Genomic DNA, 21,248 nt, shown 5'->3' on the forward strand with positions numbered 1-21,248 from the left:
GGCACAATATTTTGACAAACTATAGTTAATAGGTAAAGATACGTACGGTCAGTATTTATTAAGATATTAGCCTAATATGTCACTACCTGACTGGAAATGATAAGAACAAACACGAATGTTGTCAAGATTCTTGCTCTGCAAATCCTGGTTCAGTTTGGCCAACCACAAACACTTTTTGTTCTTCAGACAGTTTGCACTCTTCTCCTTGATTAGTTATAACTTTTGGCTCCAAATGTAGTACTTCAAATGTTTTTCCCGGTTTGACCAAATAGTACAGCCCAAAAGCAAAATATGCGAGTTTTGTTCAGTTCAGTGGCATTGTTTAAGTTCAGTGCTTCCAATATGGGCGATTGATTATGCGTCGTGAAAACACACTATAGTATATTTAAAAAAAAAAAAAACATAGTATCTTTACTTTGGTGTTTGTTTATCTTGGTTTGTCTGCTTTTTGTTAATATAACAATAACAACCAAATCAGTTATTATTTTTATATTTGTAGTAGAACAGATGTGTTTCAAATGATTTGTATGTTATTTTCTTTTTTACCCTTCTTTTGTAAAGCGGCTTCTTTTATTTTTTTGTCCTAGAGGCTGTTTGATAGGTCTCTGCACTTTAAGTAAAAAATCCATAAAAAAACTGAAAATGTCCTGGCAGAAAATGACCAGTATATTTTCCTATAAGTTTATGAACATTTCCTTTAACCCTAAAACACAACACTTCATACGTTTCAAAGGCTTTTATCGACAATTACATGACATTTATGCAAAGAGTCAGTATTTGCAGTGTTGGCCCTTCTTTTTCAGGACCTCTGCAATTCGACTGGGCATGCTCTCAATCAACTTCTGGGCCAAATCCTGACTGATAGCAACCCATTCTTTCATAATCACTTCTTGGAGTTTGTCAGAATTAGTGGGTTTTTGTTTATCCACCCGCCTCTTGAGGATTGACCACAAGTTCTCAATGGGATTAAGATCTGGGGAGTTTCCAGGCCATGGACCCAAGATTTCAACGTTTTGGTCCCCGAGCCACTTAGTTATCACTTTTGCCTTATGGCACGGTGCTCCATCGTGCTGGAAAATGCATTGTTCTTCACCAAACTGTTGTTGGATTGTTGGAAGAAGTTGCTGTTGGAGGGTGTTTTGGTGCCATTCTTTATTCATGGCTGTGTTTTTTGGGCAAAATTGTGAGTGAGCCCACTCCCTTGGATGAGAAGCAACCCCACACATGAATGGTCTCAGGATGCTTTACTGTTGGCATGACACAGGACTGATGGTAGCGCTCACCTTTTCTTATCCGGACAAGCCTTTTTCCAGATGCCCCAACCAATCGGAAAGAGGCTTCATCGGAGAATATGACTTTGCATGAATATGACCTCAGTAGTCCATTTGTCATACTTTTTGCAGAAGATCAATCTGTCCCTGATGTTTTTTTTTTTTTTTTTTGGAGAGAAGTGGCTTCTTTGCTGCCCTTCTTGACACCAGGCCATCTTCCAAAAGTCTTGGCCTCACTGTGTGTGTAGATGCGCTCACACCTGTGATCCCGCAGCTGAATCCTCTTTAGGAGACGATCCTGGCGCTTGCTGGACTTTCTTGGACGCCCTGAAGCCTTCTTAACAATGCAGTGGAAAGTTTTTTTTCGGGATTAAGTTAATTTTCATGGCAAAGAAGGACTATGCAATTCATCTGATCACTCTTCATAACATTCTGGAGTATATGCAAATTGCTATTATAAAAACTTAAGCAGCAACTTTTCCAATTTCCAATATTTATGTAATTCTCAAAACTTTTGGCCACGACTGTACATTTGGCCGTATTTTTACGGACTTTACATACACTCTTATAAAAAAAGGTACAAAAGCTTTTGAAAAAACTAATATGTTACACTTTAGGTACTAATATTTACATTTTAGGTTCTAATATGTAACCTTGAGGTATTTATATGCAGTGTTGCGAAAAGTCACTTTTAAAGTAATGAATTACAATATTGCATTACTCCCTAAAAAAGGAGTAACTAATAAATACAAAATGACGTAAAAATGAATTTTGTTACTTAGTTACTTTTTTATGATAAGTAATGCGTTACATTACTTTTGCGTTACTTTCGCATTACTTTTTAAATTTGGGCAGGGCTTGCTTATTTGTTCTATTTTTAGCAAATGTAACAGCCCTTTCACACCAAAAAGTGAAATGAATAAGCCTGAAGGAAAAGTAAATTCATGTCCGTACAGTAAAACTGTAGGAGAAGGAAATTCAACACTCTTCTACTTTAGTTAATCTAAAGTCATTTTTGCTTATTAGTATGGTTGAATTGGATCATCGAAGGTCAGTGGCAAAAACATTGGTTAATAAAATGGGATTAAATACATAAAGGATATTTGTGTCATTTAATTATTGCAGGTTTGTGTCATATTCTGAGTTTGCATTTCATTAAATTACTAGTTACTTGAAAAAAGTAATCTGATTATGTAAATCACATTATTTGGTACTTGTGCAGTGTTACCCCCAACACTGCTCATTTGCATAAATAAGGTACAAAAGTACCTTTTTAAAGGGTTCCATCTCAGTGACAGCTTTTGTACTTTTTTTTCTCTGAGTGTAGAGTGTGTCATAGATGTTATGCCCTATGCTCTTTCAGTTCATAACTGCTTCTTATTTAATTCAGTTCCCATAGGAAGCGGTATCACAGCCCCACAAAAGTAATGAGGGACCGCTAATCAGCTCAGCAATGTCTCCCAAAGGAGTCGGCCAAAGTAAGGTGGAGGAAACAGCTGTACAGGTGGCCGTCCGGGTGCGTCCGCTGCTTCCCAAAGAGATTTTGCACAACCATGAGAGCTGCATCACTGCAGACCCAGAGGAGAAGAGGGTCACCCTGGGCAATGACCGCCACTTCTACTGTGACTTTGTGTTTGAGGATAACTCTACGCAGGAGGATGTGTACACAGAGTGCGTTCAACCCCTCATCGAGGCCTTCTTTCATGGTTTCAACGCCACGGTTTTTGCCTATGGGCAGACAGGCTCGGGCAAAACTTACACCATTGGAGAAGCCAACATTTGTAAGTCTCTTACCACTTTTTGAAAATCTGGAATCTGATAGTGGAAAAAAAAAATCTTTAAAGTTGTCCAAATGAAGTTCTTAGCAATGCATATTAATAATCAGAAATTAAGTTTTGATATATTTACGATAGGAAATTTACAAAATATCTTAATGGAACATTATCTTTACTTAATATCCTAATGATTTTTGGCATAAAAGAAAAATTGGTAATTTTGACCCATACAGTGTATTTTTGGCTATTGCAACAAATATACCCGTGCTACCTATGACTGGTTTTGTGGTCCAGGGTCACATATAAGTAAACAGTTCTTGAGCTTATTGAAGCTTATCGTAAGCTTATAGTCTGTCTAACAGTATCTTATTCTGATTAGAAATACTATAGAAAATTAATAAAGTAATTAAATATAAAATACAACACTGCATTAATGAAAAATACATTGATTTTCTCTTTTTCTTTGGTTGTTTGATTAGCATTAATGACAGACAGCAGCAGGTTTATTAGGCTGCTGTCACTTTAAGATTTAAGATTTGCTGTTACTTTAAGATTTCTCCCAATCAAATGTGTTTCCATGTTTCTTTTTTGCTCTAATGGGTTAATACCTTTAAAGCTAAAAGATGTGCGAATATACACGACCAGTCAAAAGTTTTTAAACAGTAAGATTTATGTTTTTAAAAGAATTATCTTCTGCTCACCATGCTTGCATTTATTTGATCCAAAATAGAGCAAAACCAGTAACATTATGAAATATTTTTACTATATAAAATAACTGCTTTCTATTTGAATATATTCTAAAATGTAATTTATTCCTGTGATCAAAGCTACATTTTCAGCATCATTACTTTTAGTCTTCAGTGTCTCATGATCCTTCAGAACTCATTCTATTATGCTCATTTTCTGTTCAAGAAACATTATTATTATTATCAGTATTTAGGTTTCTTTGATGATTAGAAAGATCCAAAGATGAGCATGTATCTGAAATAAAAAGCTTTTGTAACATTATACACTATACTATTCAAATGCTTGGGGCCAGTATTTTTTTTCTTTTTTGGGGAACAAATTTTCCTTTTATTATAATACTTTTAATTAGCAAGGATGTTTTAAATGGATCAAAAGTGATGATAAAGACATTTATAATGTTGCAAAAGATTTCTATTTGAGATAAATGCTGTTCTTCTGAACTTTCTATTCTTTCAACATAATATAATAATAATGAATATTTTTTGAGCAGCAAATCAGAATATTAGAATGATTTCTGAAGGATCATGTGACTGAAGTAATAATGCTTTCAAACATTCAGCTTTCAAATCATTGGAATAAATTACATTTTAAACTATATTCAAATAGAAAACCATTTTAAATATTAAAAATATTTCAAAATTGTACTATTTTTGCTGTACTTTGGATCAAGTAAATGCAGGCTTGGTGAGCAGAAGAGACTTCTTTAAAATAACATAAAAAATCGTACTGCTCAAAAACGTTTGACTGGTAGTGTATTTACTTACAGACATAAATAGACACATTTGGTCATGATCTCTACGATGCATTTGAATAGTAGACTGTGGACGTCTTTAAGATTGATCACAGTACCAATACACCCCAATACAGATTCCTTTAAAGCAGCTTCACATTAATAAACAGTGTTAACATTGTAAAATTCATATATATATATATATATATATATATATATATATATATATATATTAGGGGTGGGCATAGATTAATTTTTTTAATCTAGATTAATCTAGATTAAATTTAGGAATTAATCTAGATTAATCTAGATTAAAATGGCTAATTTGAATTCTGCTGAAGGCATTCAGAATATGTGTGCTACCCAAATAATGACTTAAAGTCTTTGAGAATGGATCATAAAGCTCATGAAGCTGTTCTATGATAATTTGTTGATGAAAATAAATTATGTTCAATTAGATGTACTTGTGTTTACTAACTAACTAACAATGAAATTATTTTTTCTCCCTATTAGATTGTTTTTTTTTAACGTCAACACCTACCCAGCCCATTACATGTTACACCGTACTTTTATTTTGACAGGTTGCCGTGAAGTTTCTGTGTCATACAGTATGATATGATGCTAGTTTTCTCAAATGAAACGGTAAAAGTGACACTCACAGCAGTTTGGGAGATTGAGTTTATCTGTTCATGTGAGATGCAAATGCCAAAAATTACCGGGAGCGTCACGTGTGTTTCAGTATGCGTGTAGTAAATCAGGTCTTTTTGCATTTCAGTTTTCACATACACTAGTCCATATCGCGATTTGAATTAAGTGACTGACCAACATTTGATTTATGAATCCAAAAAACGACGATTTTACGTGGCATTTCGCTATAGTAGATTCGGTTTTTATGAATGGAGGATGACGCGATCCCGTCTGTGTTTTGGCGGAGGAGACTTAAACGCGCGACCATATTCTACAGTCTTCGGTATACATCCGCGTTAAACTATCAAGGTGAAAGTCATCATAGCTTGCGTAGTTTAGACCCAGCTCCCAACCCAAATTTGAGAATAGATTAACGGCGATATTTTTTTTATCGCGCGATAAGAGTTTCACGTTAACGCAGCACGTTAACGCCGATAACGGCCCACCACTAATATATATATAAATATAAAATATATATAAAAGTGCAATGTTTTTCTTTCATTGGAGGTATATTGAGTATTGTGACAGCTGATGTGTTGAGTAAACAGATCAAAAGCACGCCTGAGTTCAGTTCCTTACAGCATATTATTAATTGGGCTTCATCTAGACCAGACGTGATTCACAAGGCTAGTAAAGGCTTTGTCTGTGTCTTGTTAAAATGCTTCCACGAGTTTGCACGGTGGTGCTGCCAGCAACACCTCCCCCGGTTCATTTGCCACCGCTCCACTTGCAATCTGAGATCTTGCGTTTTAGCATTCTGCCTCATAGAGTTATTCATTAACCTGCTGTTGGTTTTTTGGCCGCAGCCGCTTTTAGGGATGACGAACAGGGCATCATTCCCAGAGCCGTGGCCGAGATCTTCAAACTGCTGGACGAGAATGACCTCATTGACTTCTCTGTCCGAGTGTCGTACATGGAGGTTTACAAAGAGGTCTTCAGAGACCTTTTGGAAGTTGAGACGGCCAGTAAAGACATAAATATTCGAGAGGATGAAAAGGGCAACATAGGTGAGTTTGTGAAGGAAAACTGATGAATACACTACCATTTGGTAAAATTCTTTTAGACCAAAAATACAGTAAAAATGGTAATATTTTGAAATATTATTACGATTTAAAACATTTGTTTACTAGTTTACTTGTTTACATTTATTACATTTTAAAATTTATTTTATTCCTGTGATGCAAAGCTGAATTTTTAGCATCATTGCTTCAGTCTTGAGTGTCACATGATCCTTCAGCAATCATTCTAATATGCTGATTTGCTGCTTAAGAAACATTTCTTATTATTATCAATGTTGAAAACAGCTGTGCTGCTTTATATTTTTGTGAAAAGTATGAAACAGTTTTTTTTTTTAGGATTCATTGATGAATAGAAAATCAGAATTTACTGTCACTTTTGATCAATTTAATGCATCTGTGCTGCATAAAAGTATTACTTTCTTTAAAAAAATAACTTATGGACCCCAAGCGTTGACTTTAATCAAAAATAAAATTTCTGTGGGTTGCCAATTAATGACTTGAAATGTATTAAAGTGCATTATTTGTAAATAATAAAATTGGTTTTAGACTAATTACAGCATGTCACACTGCAGGTAAAAACTTGAAATCATGTCAGCTTCTCATAAGTTGACAAACTCTTGACAGCATCTTATTATTCTGTCATTTTAAGTTTTGTTATGCGTCTCCTCTTAAAATGCTTTAATTTCTATTTCTTCTGTGCTTTTTGTATTGTGACTCTTCAAACTGCTCGTCTAGACTAGTTGACTAATCAGGAAGTTTTCAGAAAGTCTTTTAGTGACTGTTTTCGAAAAAGAAAGGCATCTTTTGTGTTTACCCACAGTGCTTTGCGGTGTGAAGGAATGTGAAGTGGAAGGACTTGATGAGGTGCTGAGTCTCTTAGAGTCGGGAAAGACGGCTCGTCACACTGGGGCCACCCAGATGAACCCCCACTCCAGTCGCTCTCATACCATCTTCACGGTGCTCATGGAACAGAGGCGTGGAGGTTCTCGAGCAACGGCCGGAACTGTGCAGATCCTGTCCTCCAAATTTCATTTTGTGGACCTGGCTGGATCAGAGCGCATCCTCAAAACCGGGAACACTGGTGAACGGCTCAAGGAGAGCATTCAGATCAACAGTGGTCTTTTGGCTCTCGGAAATGTCATTGGAGCACTTGGGGACCCCAAAAGAAAAGGCACCCATATACCATACAGGGATTCCAAAATCACCAGGTATGGATAATTTTACTAAATTTTCAATCACTGTGATTACAGTATAATTGCAAGAAAGTCTAGCCATTATGGCTAGTAGTTAGGGATGCACCGAATGTTCAGCAACCGAAATTATTTAGCTGAATAAGCAAAAAGGCAGAATAAATTATACCGAACAATTACGTGACGTGATCAAATAGAGGCGCGCACTAATGCAGCAAACATGTCGGCAGTGTGGAAGCATTTAAAACTGTCCGAGGAAGACTCAAAAATCATTACAAGCACCGACAGCGAGAGACTGTTTTGTATCGCATTGCATGTCTTCGATGAGAAGAGAAAGGGGTGGTTGTTGCTGGTTACTGTATCATAACAGAAATTGCTAAATGACCTTAAACCAGTGGTTCCCAACCACGTTCCTGGAGGCCCCCCAACATTGCACATTTTGCATCTCTCCTTTGTCTGACACCCATTTCAGGTCTTGGAGTCTCTACTAATGAGCTGATGATCTGAATCAGATGTGTTTGATTAAGGAGACATGGAAAACATGCACTGTTGGGGGGCCTCCAGGATCGTGGTTGGGACCACCATAAGTAAATAAACTACAGAACCGTATGTTGTCTAATACATGCACAAATTGTATTTTTTTCTGACAGCACTGCATAAGCTCCTTAGCCAGGGTTCAAAGTCCAAAGAGTGAGTGAAATCTGCCTGATGAGAATCATTCATAAATCTGCTGCTGTCAGCATTACATTACTGTCATTACAACAGCTCTATTAATACATTTATTATAACATTCTCCTTTGCTCAGCCAGGGTGCATTTATTTGTACATTAAAAACAAATGCCTGATTCAAGAAGGGGGTCTTAAAAATGGCCAAAGAATATTATTTTACTAACTTATTAATTTTAAGTTAAATTGTGTAAATTTGTTGGTAGGCTGTAATGTCTACAGAATGTTAAAAATGTTAAGTGTTAAATATTTTATACAATATATATGGGGGGAAAACACGAAAAACAATGTTTGGTATTTGGCCTTTGGCTTAGTGTGTAATTTTGTTCGGCTTCGGCCAAGAATTTTCATTTCGGTGCATCCCTACTAGTAGTGTTGCCTAAAGCAAGAATCTTCTATTACTATTGCTTGCTCTTAAAGGGGTCAGTGGATGCAAAACATACTTTTACATGTTGTTTGAACATAAATGTGTGTTGGCTGTGTGTTTACACAACCACCCTATAATGATAAAAATCCAACCAGTGCTATTTTTTTTTTTAAATCCCTATAAATAATATCCCCTTTTTCAAATCAAGCCATGTTCAAGCCAAGCTTCTTGGCTGTGTGATGTCACACCAATGAAGGCCGCTCCCACGATAGTTGATTGACGCGGCTGTCTTACCTTAGACTCATCTTACCTGAGTGAGCTGTGAACAGTCTGCCATTGTTTCGATGCCAGAGCAGGGGTAGACTAGCCTAGAAATCTAGACGCACCCTAGCGGCAGCAAAAATTATTTTGCAGCCAGGTGGGTCTAGACACTCTCAATAGACCTTCTAGCTGCAAAAACCCAAATTGGGTCAGGCCAATCACAACGCATATAGAGTAGGCGGGGCGGGCTTAACATATGACGACAGAGTTGCGACGGCTGCCACTTGAAAAACAAAGAATGGCGGCTGCAGCTGTCGAACAGCGGTCTTTCGAATCGGCTTTGGCCGCGACTCTGGAGGACTTGGAGTTAAGTTTTTCTTTAAGAAACGAGCAAAGAACGGCACTTAAGTCATTTTTAAAAAAGGAAGATGTGTTTGGAGTTTTGCCGACTGGATACGGAAAAAGCTTAGACTACGTCACCTTCTTCGTTGCTCTGATTGGTTGAAGCGCTATCCTATTGCGTGCATAGGGATTTTGAGAGACAACCGTTTATCCCGCCCCTCGGAGTAAGCCGCGTCTATGGAGAGTTTCCAGACTAAACATCTTGATGTAAGTCTGGCTCGCCAGGCTAGGGGTAGACAAGAATAGCTCCTAAGCGATTGAGGTGTTTTGCTGTTGGATGTAATAATGAACATAGCAGTCATTGTTTACTCCCGACATCTGAGCCGCTGAAGACACCGATGATTAACGTTACTTTCATTTTTGAAGGAAATGTGCCCTCCGATGTACCTAAATGTGTTTATGTTCACGTGAATCATTCGTGGTCCAGCTTCACCACGTTTTTTTATGAATTTTTGCAAATCGCCTTTTCTAATATTGTGCTAGTTAGCAAGTTTTGCGGTTAAATGCAACTAAACGCGGCTAAAATAAACAGGACGTCTCAGAAGAGAGGGACAGGGTGAGCAGAGCTCATTAGCATTTAAAGAGACATTCAACAAAACAGGTTGCTGTGAACAGAGCTGTTTTTGACAAGGTAAAAAGAGTTTTACACTACCATTGAGAAATTTTGAGTTTGTTGTAGACTTTTTATTAAGACCCTAAAGAATCATATCAGCTTGTGGAAAATGGGCATAGACAAAGACAAAAATTGTCAACAAAAGTAGACACACTAAAGGAAAGTAGATTTTGTCTTTCTGAATGTAAATTATTTATTTTCTTTTAAATATGCTTGGTCAGCACCGCTGACTTTTTTTCTTAAGAAAATTTAAAAAATCATTTCACACACTTCTGTTCTAAAGTTCAGGGTTGGTAAGATTTTTGTTATATATATTTTTTGCTTTTAGAAACCAATATTGTGATTATATATTTAATACAATTTAAAATAACTGTTTTCTATTTGAATATGTTTTAAAATGTAATTCCGTAATTGTACACTACTGTTCACAAGTTTTGGTTAAGTACTTTTTTTTTTTTTATTAATCAATAAATTTATACTTTTACTTCACAAAGACTCTTTAAATTCATGATTAATGTCAGTTAAGGCATTTATAATGTTACAAAAAAACGGTTCTATTGAACTTTATCAAAGAATCCTGAAAATTTCACAATTTCACAAAATAAAAATATTAAGCACAATTTCAATGTTTTTTCAAATTTTTTTCATTTCAATCTGATTTTAACACCGAGATAAGATAAGAAATGTTTCTTGAGCAGTAAATCAGCATATTAGAATATTTCTGAAGAATTATGTGACACAGAAAACTGGAGTAATGATGCTGAAAAGTCAGCTTTGCCATCACACGAATAAATTAAAATTAAAAATGTATTAAAATAGAAAGCAATTGTTTTAAAATGCTACAAATATTTTTGATTAAATAAATGTAGCTTTAATGAGCATAATATACTTATTTCAAAAACATAAACTGTGTATATTGTTAGGTTGTTGTGTGAAAATGCTATTTTACCTCAGTGGTATTTTTGTAATCAAATTTTGGAAAGAGGGAATGCATAACATCGCCTTTATATAGTTTAAAGGCTTTTAAGATGCGTCAATATGTCTTGCATCTTGTTGTCAGGATCCTAAAGGACTCCCTTGGAGGCAATGCCAAAACCCTCATGATTGCCTGCATAAGCCCTTCTTCCTCAGACTTTGATGAGAGCCTAAACACACTCAACTACGCCAAGCGGGCACGTAACATCCAGAACCGGGCAACAGTCAACTGCCGGGGGGAACCGGACCGCGTCGAGGGCCTCGAGCTCCAGATCAAAGCGCTAAGACGAGCTCTTGAAAACCGCCAGCGCTCTGAAACCCGCATTATTGCACGCTCCGACCCCGAGAAGAGACTTCGGCCCTTTGAACTGGACGTCAGGAAGCTGCAAGCAGAGAGCGCCCACTACAGGACGTGCACGGACTCGGCCTACAGGCTCTTGACAGAGCTCCAGGGTGAAGGAACTCTGAATGCAGGTCAGCTCCTGCGGGTGAAAGAGTGGCTTTGTGGCGTTGAGGAGGAGCGCAGCGGTTTGACCTCAGCGTCGGGGCTGGACAGCGGCATCGAGAGCAGCTCTACCGAGGACAGCACGGCGCTGAAAAGAGGGCGGGCAGCACTGAACAACCAGGTTGGCTGCAGGCACATCCATTTTCATATATGAATATTTTATGTTTAACAATTCATCATAAAAAGGCAATAATGTATCTTGTCAGGTCATTATTTCTCAAGCATTAATTTCAGACGTCATGATGTGATTATCTGCGTAATTCTCACTGCAATGGGATTTATTTATGCCAAAGGATCCTGACCATGTGAAAGAGGATTGGAGCGGAGACCGCGAGGACTACATTTCCCAGCTGCAAGCCCAGATACAGCGACTAGAACAAGAAAACACTGACTTCTTAGCCGCTCTGGAAGATGCCATGGAACAATACAAACAACAGGTGAGAGAATTGAAATCTTTGCTAAATTCTCTGTTGTTTTTTTAATGAATATTTAACTGTTACACTACCAGTCAAAATGTTTTGAACAGTAAGATTTTTAATGTTTTTTAAAGAAATCTCTTTTGCTCACCAACCCTGCATTCATTTGATCCAAAATACAGCAAACAAAAAAAGTTAAATATTTTTACTACTTAAAAAATATGAATATATGAATATATTTTAAAATGTAATTTATTCCTGTGATCAAATCTAAATTTTCAGCTTCATTATTCCAGTCTTCAGTGTCACATGATCCTTCAGAAATCTTTCTAATATGCTGATTTGCTGCTCAAGAAACTTTGAATCATTATTATTATTATCAATATTTAAAACAGTTAATATACACTTTATATATATCTATCTCAGGCTTGTGCACAATTCAGAATTTCGAAATTGGCCGCCATTCAATTCATGAGTTGGAATTTGAATTGAATTGACTCCGCCCCACAGGAAGTTGATTTTGAATTGGAGTTGGATTGACCGGAAGTGGAATTAAATTCATGGCAATTCAAAGACATTCCACACAGTCATACAACAGAAAGAATGAGTTGAATCTCACGTACAATTACATTAATTTTGTAATTTAATAGCATAATTTCATTACACATAACTAGTCACTCCTCAACCCTGCATACATTTTGTTCCAACATACAGATAGTGATCAAATTCTTGAAAATAAATTGCTCCCTCGATGTTTGATTAGTTTTGGTCAAAATGTTATGTTCATTTCAAAGTAATCAAATAACACAATGTAATCTGTAAAAGTAGTTCAAACTAATATCATTTATAGAATATGTAATAAAATCATATCTGACATATTTTGTAAAGCTTCATTGTTAAACACTTCACTTATTAATATTAATTTCTTTGAATTTGTATTGAATTGCAATTCTGCTTCCTTTAATTCAAATTCGAATTGTAATTCTAGATCCTGTTTTTGAGATCAATTCAAATTCAATTCAAATTCAAGAATTAAATTGGAATTTAGGAGTCATTCTCAATTCAATTCTGAATTGTGCACAAGCCTTATATATATATATATATATATATATATATATATATATATATTGGATCAAATAGGAACGCAAAAATCATGTTTGTTGTAGCCTCCTGTTCACCGTTATAGAAATGTACGCAAATATTCTGCTTATAAGAACCCTGGAAGTGTAAAAAGGTTCAAAGTACATAAAACCTGCTCATAGTGATGCAAATTGGCTTGCAAGTTTAATTTACAAGAGAATCATTCTAAATGAAGATGATCAATATCCAGTAATTACGACCAAACTGGAAATGTCATAGTAAAGTCATGAAAATGCTTGGGTATAAAAAGTATTTTCTGTATGTTTACAAAAGGTGGTGTTATATTTTGTCTTAACAAATCTCATATGAGCCCAAGCATTGTCATCTTCATTTGCACATCATTCAGCTGTTTGTCTGTTTTTGTATATTTTACAGACAATGTTTTACTCACAGCCAAAAAGACAGACAACAAAGCTAAGCAGTCAGGTTATAAATTGATGATTGATCTGAGCTCAGCTCAATTGTTCAGTTCTTCAACATGCCCAATAGACATGTTTTTCTGTTTTTGGAATGCCGAACGATGTAACAGAGATATTCTTGCAAAAACACCTAAATTAATAGAGAACATGTTGTGCTATTCATCTGAGCACTAACATCTGTGTTCATAGCAGCGTCTGTCATTTCAATTGAACTCATATGGAATTTCTTCTTTACGTACAAATGTACAATATGTCCTAAGGCAAGCATTACTCTCACCCCTTAATTAATCTGTCTGTCTGTCTGTCTGTCTGTCTGTATATCTTTTGTTCATTCTATCATTTTATTGAACGTCGTATCTGTCATTGTTAAATAAAACTAAACTATTATTTTACATTTATTTTGTTAATTTTTGTTATAAATATTAGATCATTTAATCTAATAAAAACATTAGATAAAAAAACTTGATTTTTTTGCCAACTAAATAAAATAAAATAAGTTGAAGTAATAAAAAAGGAAAACTGAAATAAAAACAAATTAAAGCTAAACAGGAATGCATAAAAAATCTCAAACTAATGAAAATGACAAAAGCACAACAAAAATTACTAACTTAACTAACTAAAATTCAAACTAAAATTGAAAGCCTATCTAAATCTGTCTGTCTGGCTGACTCTTATTGTTAACTATTTTTAATTTTAATTAATTTCGTTTAATCAACCCTAACCTGTAGATTTAAATAAAGCTAAAAAAAAAAAATAGAAATATCAGATGAAAAACTTAAATGAAGGTTAGAAATGTTACTTTGGCAACTAAGTGAAATAAAAATAAGTTGAAGTTGAAGTGATAAAATAAAACTAGAGCTGAAATGAAAATAAATTAAAGCTAAACAGAAATACATAAAAAAAACTAATGAAAGTGACAAATCTATCATTTGTTCTGTCGTTCTCTCCATTGTTCTATCATTCCATCTGTTGTTCGTTTTATTGTTCTGTCTGTCATTCTTTGTCATTTTATAATTCTATTGTTCTACAGTTCTATCATATTATCTGTAGTTCTGTCTGTCATTCTATCGTTCAGTTCTATCTATAGTTCTATCTGTCTGATGTTCTGTAATTGTATCATTCTATCGTTCTACATTTATCTATGGTTCTATCTGTTCTATGTCTTTCTATCCATCATTCTATCATTCTAGCTATTGTTATACGTTCTATCTATCGCTCTATCATTCTATCTATCGTTCTGTTGTTCTATCTATTGTACTATCATTCTATCGAGCGTTCTATCATTGTTGTTTTTGTTAAATTAAACTAACATTAAAGTTTAGTTATTAAAGTTAAATATTAGATGAAAAACCTAAATGAAAGTTAGTAACTTTGGCAACTAAATGAAAATGAAAATTGAAGTGGTAAAATAAAACTGAAATAAAAATAAATTAAAGCTAAACAGAAATACAAAAAAAAAAAAAATCTCAAAGGAAAATGATAAAAGCACAACAAAATTCCTATCTCTCTACTATCTATCTATCAGTCTATCTGTCCGTCTCTTTGTCTGTCTGTCTGTGTTATTTTTATAAAATAATTAAAAAACATTTTTAATTTTAATCATTTAATCATCAAATAAATTTTAGATGAAAAACAAATAAGGGTTAGAAATGTTACTTTGGCAGCTAAGTGAAATAAAAATAAGTTGAAGTGATAAACATTCTACAGTTCTATCATTCTACAGTTCTATCTATCGAACTATCATTCTATCTATCGTTCGGTCTATCGTTCAGTTGTTTTAGCTATCATACTATCTTTCTACCAAGGGTTATGTCATTTGTTGTTTTTGTTAAATTTAACTAAAATTAAAGTTTGTTAGTTGAAATAACTAAAATAAGATATAAATATTAGATGAAAAACTTGGAAAAATCTAAATGAAAGTAACTTTGGCAACTAAATGAAATAAAAGAAGTTTAAGTAAGGAAAAAGTAATGAAATAAAAATAAATTAAAGCCAAACAGAAATACATAAAAAATCTCAAAGGAAAATGACAAAAGCACAACAAACTTTCTATCTATCTAACTAAAACTTTATTAAAAATCATTTTCGTTAATTAAAATAAAGCTGAAAAACCAATTTAAGCAAATATAAAATATATCTGTTTCCTTCAAAATGCACAACACTGCTGCATTGCACACAAGACTTAAAACGACACTAGGGACATCTTTGGTCTTTTCACTGGATGTCATTTTCTTTCATTCCTAGAGTGATAAGCTACAAGAGCAGCAGGATCTAATAGCGGAGCTTCACAGTCTGTTAGCCCAGCCTGGAGGAGTGGGGCTGCTCCACCTGAAACAGAGACCTCACACGGCTCCTATCAACTCACTACTGCAGACATCAGACACCGCCGGCCGCCTCACTCCTCCCTGCGACAGTGATGTGGGCAGAAGCCTCGGCAGACAGGTAATTGATATGTTTTGATTTGTCTCACAGCATCCTCGACCACAAACACACATCAACTTTAATTCAAGATACAATCCACAGCTGCCGCCACCTGGGCTGAGCTGTTAGTAGTACACAAACATCTTCAAACACTTGCCACACACGCTGCGTAATTCTGTGTTTTGACTTCACCCACATACTTTCAGATGCAAACAAATTCACCTAATTGCCAAGGTAACATTGTGATGTCTTAACAGTCAATTATACACCCTAAACACACTTTTGATGCTTACTTTTCAAGCCTGTTGTATGACAAGCTGGCATTTGATGTGTTGTCAGGAGACGGGGTTATTTATTAAAGCAATAAGCCACGAGCGCCTGTGTGTTAAGCCTTGTTTATACTTTCGCTTAGCACTAACCCTCTGCAGACTGTTATCACGGCTCACTGCACGCAAAAGAACTTTAACGCTTACCTGGCTAGGTATGATATTATTAGTTAATGTTCACTGAATATTAATAATTTGAAAAAGGAGGATAAAAAAGAAACACGTAACAACAATGTTTACAGTGACTTATTCACTGGGGGGTGTTCCATTAAACAAGTTTACCAAATAAGTCAGGCTTATTTCAGTTAGTCTGATTATTTCGAGCCAAATCAAGTGACAATAAGTCAGACTAACTAAAATAAGCCTGGTTTATTTGGTAAATTTGTTTCATGGAACACCCCTCAGCTCACATTTGCTGTTTAATTTTTTTAAAAGAAATTAATATTTTTATTTAGCAAGGACATTAAAGTGATCAAGTGACAGAAAACATCTTTTCTATTGTTACAAAAACAATAGAATATCAAACATTTTGTTTCTGCTGAAAATATTAAGCAGCACGACTGTTTTCAATATTAACAATAAATGTTTCTTAAGCACCATGTCGGCCTATTAGAATGATTTCTGAAGGATCATGTGACACTGAAGACTGCAGTAATAAAGCTATATATATATATAAAAATATATGGATTTGTAAATGATGTGTGACGCATGTATCAGGGTCGGAAATTAACATGACTTTTGGCAAAAATGCCACAAAATTGAAGAAAAATGCCTCATAAATTCAAGAGAAAGGGGCACAAAAATTCTACTGCACAATAAAACAATGTATTACAGCTGTCCCCATTAAAATTAAATGTGAAAATGAAAATTTAGATTCACTCACACTGCATCAGATTGCTTTTACGTGACGTTTTGTGCAACGTTGAGCCCTATAACCAATCAGACACATTTCTGCTGAGCTGTTGAAATGTTTTATATTGTTTTCTATATCGATATTAATAATTATAACAATATTAAGAACAATAATCTACAATGATGATTTTTGTCATAATATTGCAGCCCTATGAGCTCCTGTTTTTTACATGTATAATGTTGACAACAGTTTAAAACATTGATTAAGTGTAGTAATTGGGTAAACTTAAGTATTTGACATTGAAGACAACATATGTTTTTTATAATAATAAGGTGATTATAAAAATTCCCCTCACAAATGTAAAAAATGCCCCTGGAAATCAATTCTAGGGGGTAAATATTGCCTCTTAATGGAAAAGTTAATTTCTGACGCTAACCTGTATATCAGATACGTGACCCTGGACCACAAAATCAATCTTAAGTAGCGCAGGTGTATTTGTAGCAATAGGCAAAAATACATTTTATGGGTCAAAATGATTGATTATGGATATTAAGGATATGTTCCATGAAGGTATTTTGTAAATGTACTTCCGTAAATAGATCAAAACTTAATTTTTGATTAGTTAAATGCATTGCTAAGAACTTTATTAGGACAACTTTAAAGGTGATATTTTCTCAATATTTTGTTATTTTATTTTATATTATATTTTTTTTGCACCCTCAGCTTCCAGATCTTCAAACAGTTGTATCTTGGCCAAATATTACCCTATCCTATTTATTCAGCTTTCAGATTATGTATAAAAACCATTATGACTGGTTTTGTAGTCTAGGGTCACATATTTTACAGTAGATTGGGTGCCCTAATAACCCCAAATTAATATTTAAAATTATTTGCTTCAAATCAAATGTTTTAATAATTGTTAGAACTTTCTGTTTTGGGTAAAGGTTGAGAAATATTTATGAAATATTTTTTTACAATCCACATGGAGAAAATGAGTAGGGAATATTTAGTGCTTTCCATGGGATTTAGATCAATATTTTTTTTTTTCACTTTGATGTGTTTTTAGGTCGAAATGTGTGCCTCAGAGGACAACGACTCATTTTTAGAACAAACCCAGTGGGACAGCGGACGAGGAAACGCTCACTTTGAAACCTCTGGGAAAGGAGTGATCCGAGATGAAGACAGCCATGTTCAAACCGCCAGAGATAAACGCAAGTACGTAAAATGAATCTAGTACTAACGAGAAGATTAATCGAGAATGAATGGCTAATTGATTCAGCACTGCCATCATTCCTGACAGATCCATCAGTGTAACCTGGACAAAAAAAGATGCTCCATTGCTCCAAGGGTCTTGTGGCGGGACCAGGGCAACCCTGTCTCAGGCGTTCGGGCTTGGCCATCCTCCAGGTCTTCAATTCACCAGACGCACGTGTGAGTTAAACATCCTTGAAAACATTTGACAAAGGTCTCAGGGTTTAACGGAAGCACATTGGCCCAGATTAGTTTCTTTCCAATATTCAGTCGGTTGGCTTTGATTTGTTGTGATTGATTCTCCAGCGAACAGCAGCATTGGCGAGAGCTCGGTGTGGGAGAGCGTGAGAGGTTTTGGAGGCGAGTTCTGCTCAGAGAGAGGGCTTCTTCAGGCACAGCAGAAGATCAGAGAGCTCTCCATCACCATCCGCATGAAGGAGGAACTCATTAAAGAGCTGGTCAAGACAGGTGAGAATACCTGCTCATCTGAAGTACCACTACTAAAATAAAAAGCTGGTATTAAAATAGCAAAAGGGTGCTGTTCTGCAGCGCTTTTTGTGCGTGCCCTACCAGTATGCATCGATCCATAAAAATTTCAATAATGGATAATGAAAATTATTGACAACCAGTTTCATCATCTGTTAGTCGAGTCTTTCTGCTGTGCAATCAAGAACCTTCATCAGTTTTGCCTTTTAACAGCAGTGTAAAACAGTTGAAACAAAATGGCAAGGTCACACAGCTAGCTTTCACGATATTAGTTGTCCAAAGCGTAGGAGCGTATTATATTAAATGCTTCATAGAATCTCAGTTGATTTTACCCTTTAAATGTTTGGGGTCAGTTTTTTTTCAGTCTGTCATTCAGAAATACTGTAAAACTGTGAAATATTATTACAGTTTGAAATAAATATTTTCTATTTAAATATATTTTAAAATGATATTTATTTCTGTGATGGCAAAGCTGAATTTTCAGCATCATTACTCCAGTGTTCAGTATCACATGAATCTTCAGGAATCATTCTAATATGCTGATTTGTTGCTCAAGAAGCATTTATTATTATTAATCATGTTGAAAAAAAAAATCATTTTTTTTTAATGAATATATCATTCAAAAGAACAGCATTTATTGAAAAAATATTCCTCTAGGGAAGGATGCCCAGGCCATGAACAGGCAGTACAGTCGTAAGATCTCCGAGCTGGAAGGCGAGGCGGAGCAGGCCCGTGTGGAGCTCACAGAGGCACAAAAGCAGCTGCAGGACCTGGAGGTTCAGGGCAGCCGTGACGCTGCTGACCGCTCCAAAGCTCAGGAGTGCAGAAGGAAAATCGCAGCTGCGCAGAGCAAAGTTCAGGTTTGTGTCTGGCAGCTTCGGCTTGCCCGAAAGGCATCATTATGGAAATCCCGTTTGAGTGATGTTTCTCTAGAATGGTTTTAGGGTTGTCACAATAACAGCACTTCAGTGTTTTTGAATACCACAGCATAAATTGATACAGTGCATAAGACACAAAGAATAGATAAAAAGACAGAAATGTTTGGTAGATATTAGGGCAGATATATAAATCTATAAATATATAGATATATAAATCTCAATCACCTGCGTTCAGATGGCGCGGTAATTAAAACACTGAGCCGTCGATCACTGAAAAGCTACGCAATATCGCATTCAAAATCGCGGATGAATCGCATTCGATTTTGAACGCGATATTGCGTAGCTTTTCAATGATCTACGGCTTAGTGTTTTAAATACCGCGCCATCTGAACGCAGGTGATGGAGATTTACTACTACTCACAGAACCGGCTTTACTGATGAGATACGCATGACAATCGCATGCGATTTATTGCACAGCCCTAGACTAGCATTTGGAACATAGGTTAGAGGTTAGATGCCATATTTAATTTAACTCGTAGAGTCTTTACACTACATCATGTGATTTTTCACAACTCACAATTAGAGCTGCATGATTAATCAATAAAATATTGCAATCTCGATTCAAACACCCACGCAATCTTATTTCTAAATGGCAATGTCTGTGACTATTAAACCTTTGACAAAGCCAAATGTGACCTAGGACCACAAAACCAGTCATAAGGATCAGTTTTTTGATCATTTAAAAGCTGAATAAATAAGCTTTGCACATAGATGTATTGTTTGTTAGGATAGGACAATATTTAGCAAAGAACAGCTATTTGAAATCTTGAAATATTGAAAATCTGGAATCTGAGGGTGCAAAACAATCAAAATACTGAGAAAATTGCCTTTAAAGTTGTCCAATTTAAGCTCTTAGCAATGCATATTACTATTTACAGTTTTGATATATTTATGGTAGGAAATTTACAAAATATCTTCATTGAACATGATCTTTACTCAATATTCTAATGATTTTTGGCATAAAAGAAAAATCGATCATTTCACCCATGCAAGCACTGCCGCTGAAACGGAGAGAGCAGTTATCATGTCATTTTTTGAAAGTACTTTTTGCTTGAAATTGGTGCTTCAAATAATGTTTTTTGATTACATTGTTTCAGCAATCTAAATCAATGGCGACAAGTGACTGTTAAAAAAAATTGTCATTGAAAACAGCTGATTCATTTTTGGTAATAGAACAAGTGAGTCATTGAATCATTAATTCAAAGTATTTTTTAAATAATTTAAATAATTAAAAAAAAAAAATCTCAACCTTTAAAAATGACAGTAAAATCCATTGCACTGTACTTTCATTATTATGTTGCTACCTTGACTAAGGTCTATTGAAACTAAATGAATGTGACCAAATAAAATGACTTACATGACATGAAACTGGTGAAATATGTGGAAAAAAAACTACTTTTAGCTTTAGTTATCACTTGTGAAGAATCTTTGAAGCATCAAAGGGTTAGTTCAACCAAAAAAAAAAAAAAAATCTGTCATTAATTACTCGCCCTCATGCTGTTCCAAACCCATAAGACCTTCGTTCATCTTAAGAACACAAATTAAGATATTTTTGATGAAATCTCAGCTTTCTGGCCCTCCATAGATAGCAAAAGTCCTTTTACGTTCAAGGCACAGAAAGGTAGTTAGGACAAAATTGTCCATGTGACATCAGTGCTTCAATCGTAATTTTATGAAGCTACAAGAATACTTTTTGTGCGTGAAAAAAAAAAAAAAATAAATAACAACTT

The 21,248-nt window shown here is 35.1% G+C and overlaps 1 protein-coding gene across 1 annotated transcript in view; it reads left to right on the forward strand.

Annotated features, from left to right (window-relative positions):
• The first annotated feature begins 2,636 nt into the window (after window positions 1-2,636).
• kif7 (kinesin family member 7) overlaps window positions 2,637-21,248 on the forward strand; it is a 29,848-nt gene continuing 11,236 nt past the window's right edge. The window contains exons 1-10 of the mRNA XM_073837367.1: window positions 2,637-3,052; window positions 6,017-6,217; window positions 7,050-7,437; window positions 10,849-11,389; window positions 11,562-11,705; window positions 15,488-15,685; window positions 17,910-18,058; window positions 18,144-18,274; window positions 18,401-18,562; window positions 19,238-19,440. Coding sequence (XP_073693468.1) covers window positions 2,725-3,052; window positions 6,017-6,217; window positions 7,050-7,437; window positions 10,849-11,389; window positions 11,562-11,705; window positions 15,488-15,685; window positions 17,910-18,058; window positions 18,144-18,274; window positions 18,401-18,562; window positions 19,238-19,440 — 2,445 coding nt within the window. The 5' untranslated portion in view covers window positions 2,637-2,724. The remainder of the gene's footprint in view (window positions 3,053-6,016; window positions 6,218-7,049; window positions 7,438-10,848; window positions 11,390-11,561; window positions 11,706-15,487; window positions 15,686-17,909; window positions 18,059-18,143; window positions 18,275-18,400; window positions 18,563-19,237; window positions 19,441-21,248) is intronic.

Source organism: Garra rufa, chromosome 3 (genome assembly GCF_049309525.1).
Source record: "Garra rufa chromosome 3, GarRuf1.0, whole genome shotgun sequence".
Classification (NCBI taxonomy): Eukaryota; Metazoa; Chordata; class Actinopteri; order Cypriniformes; family Cyprinidae; genus Garra; species Garra rufa.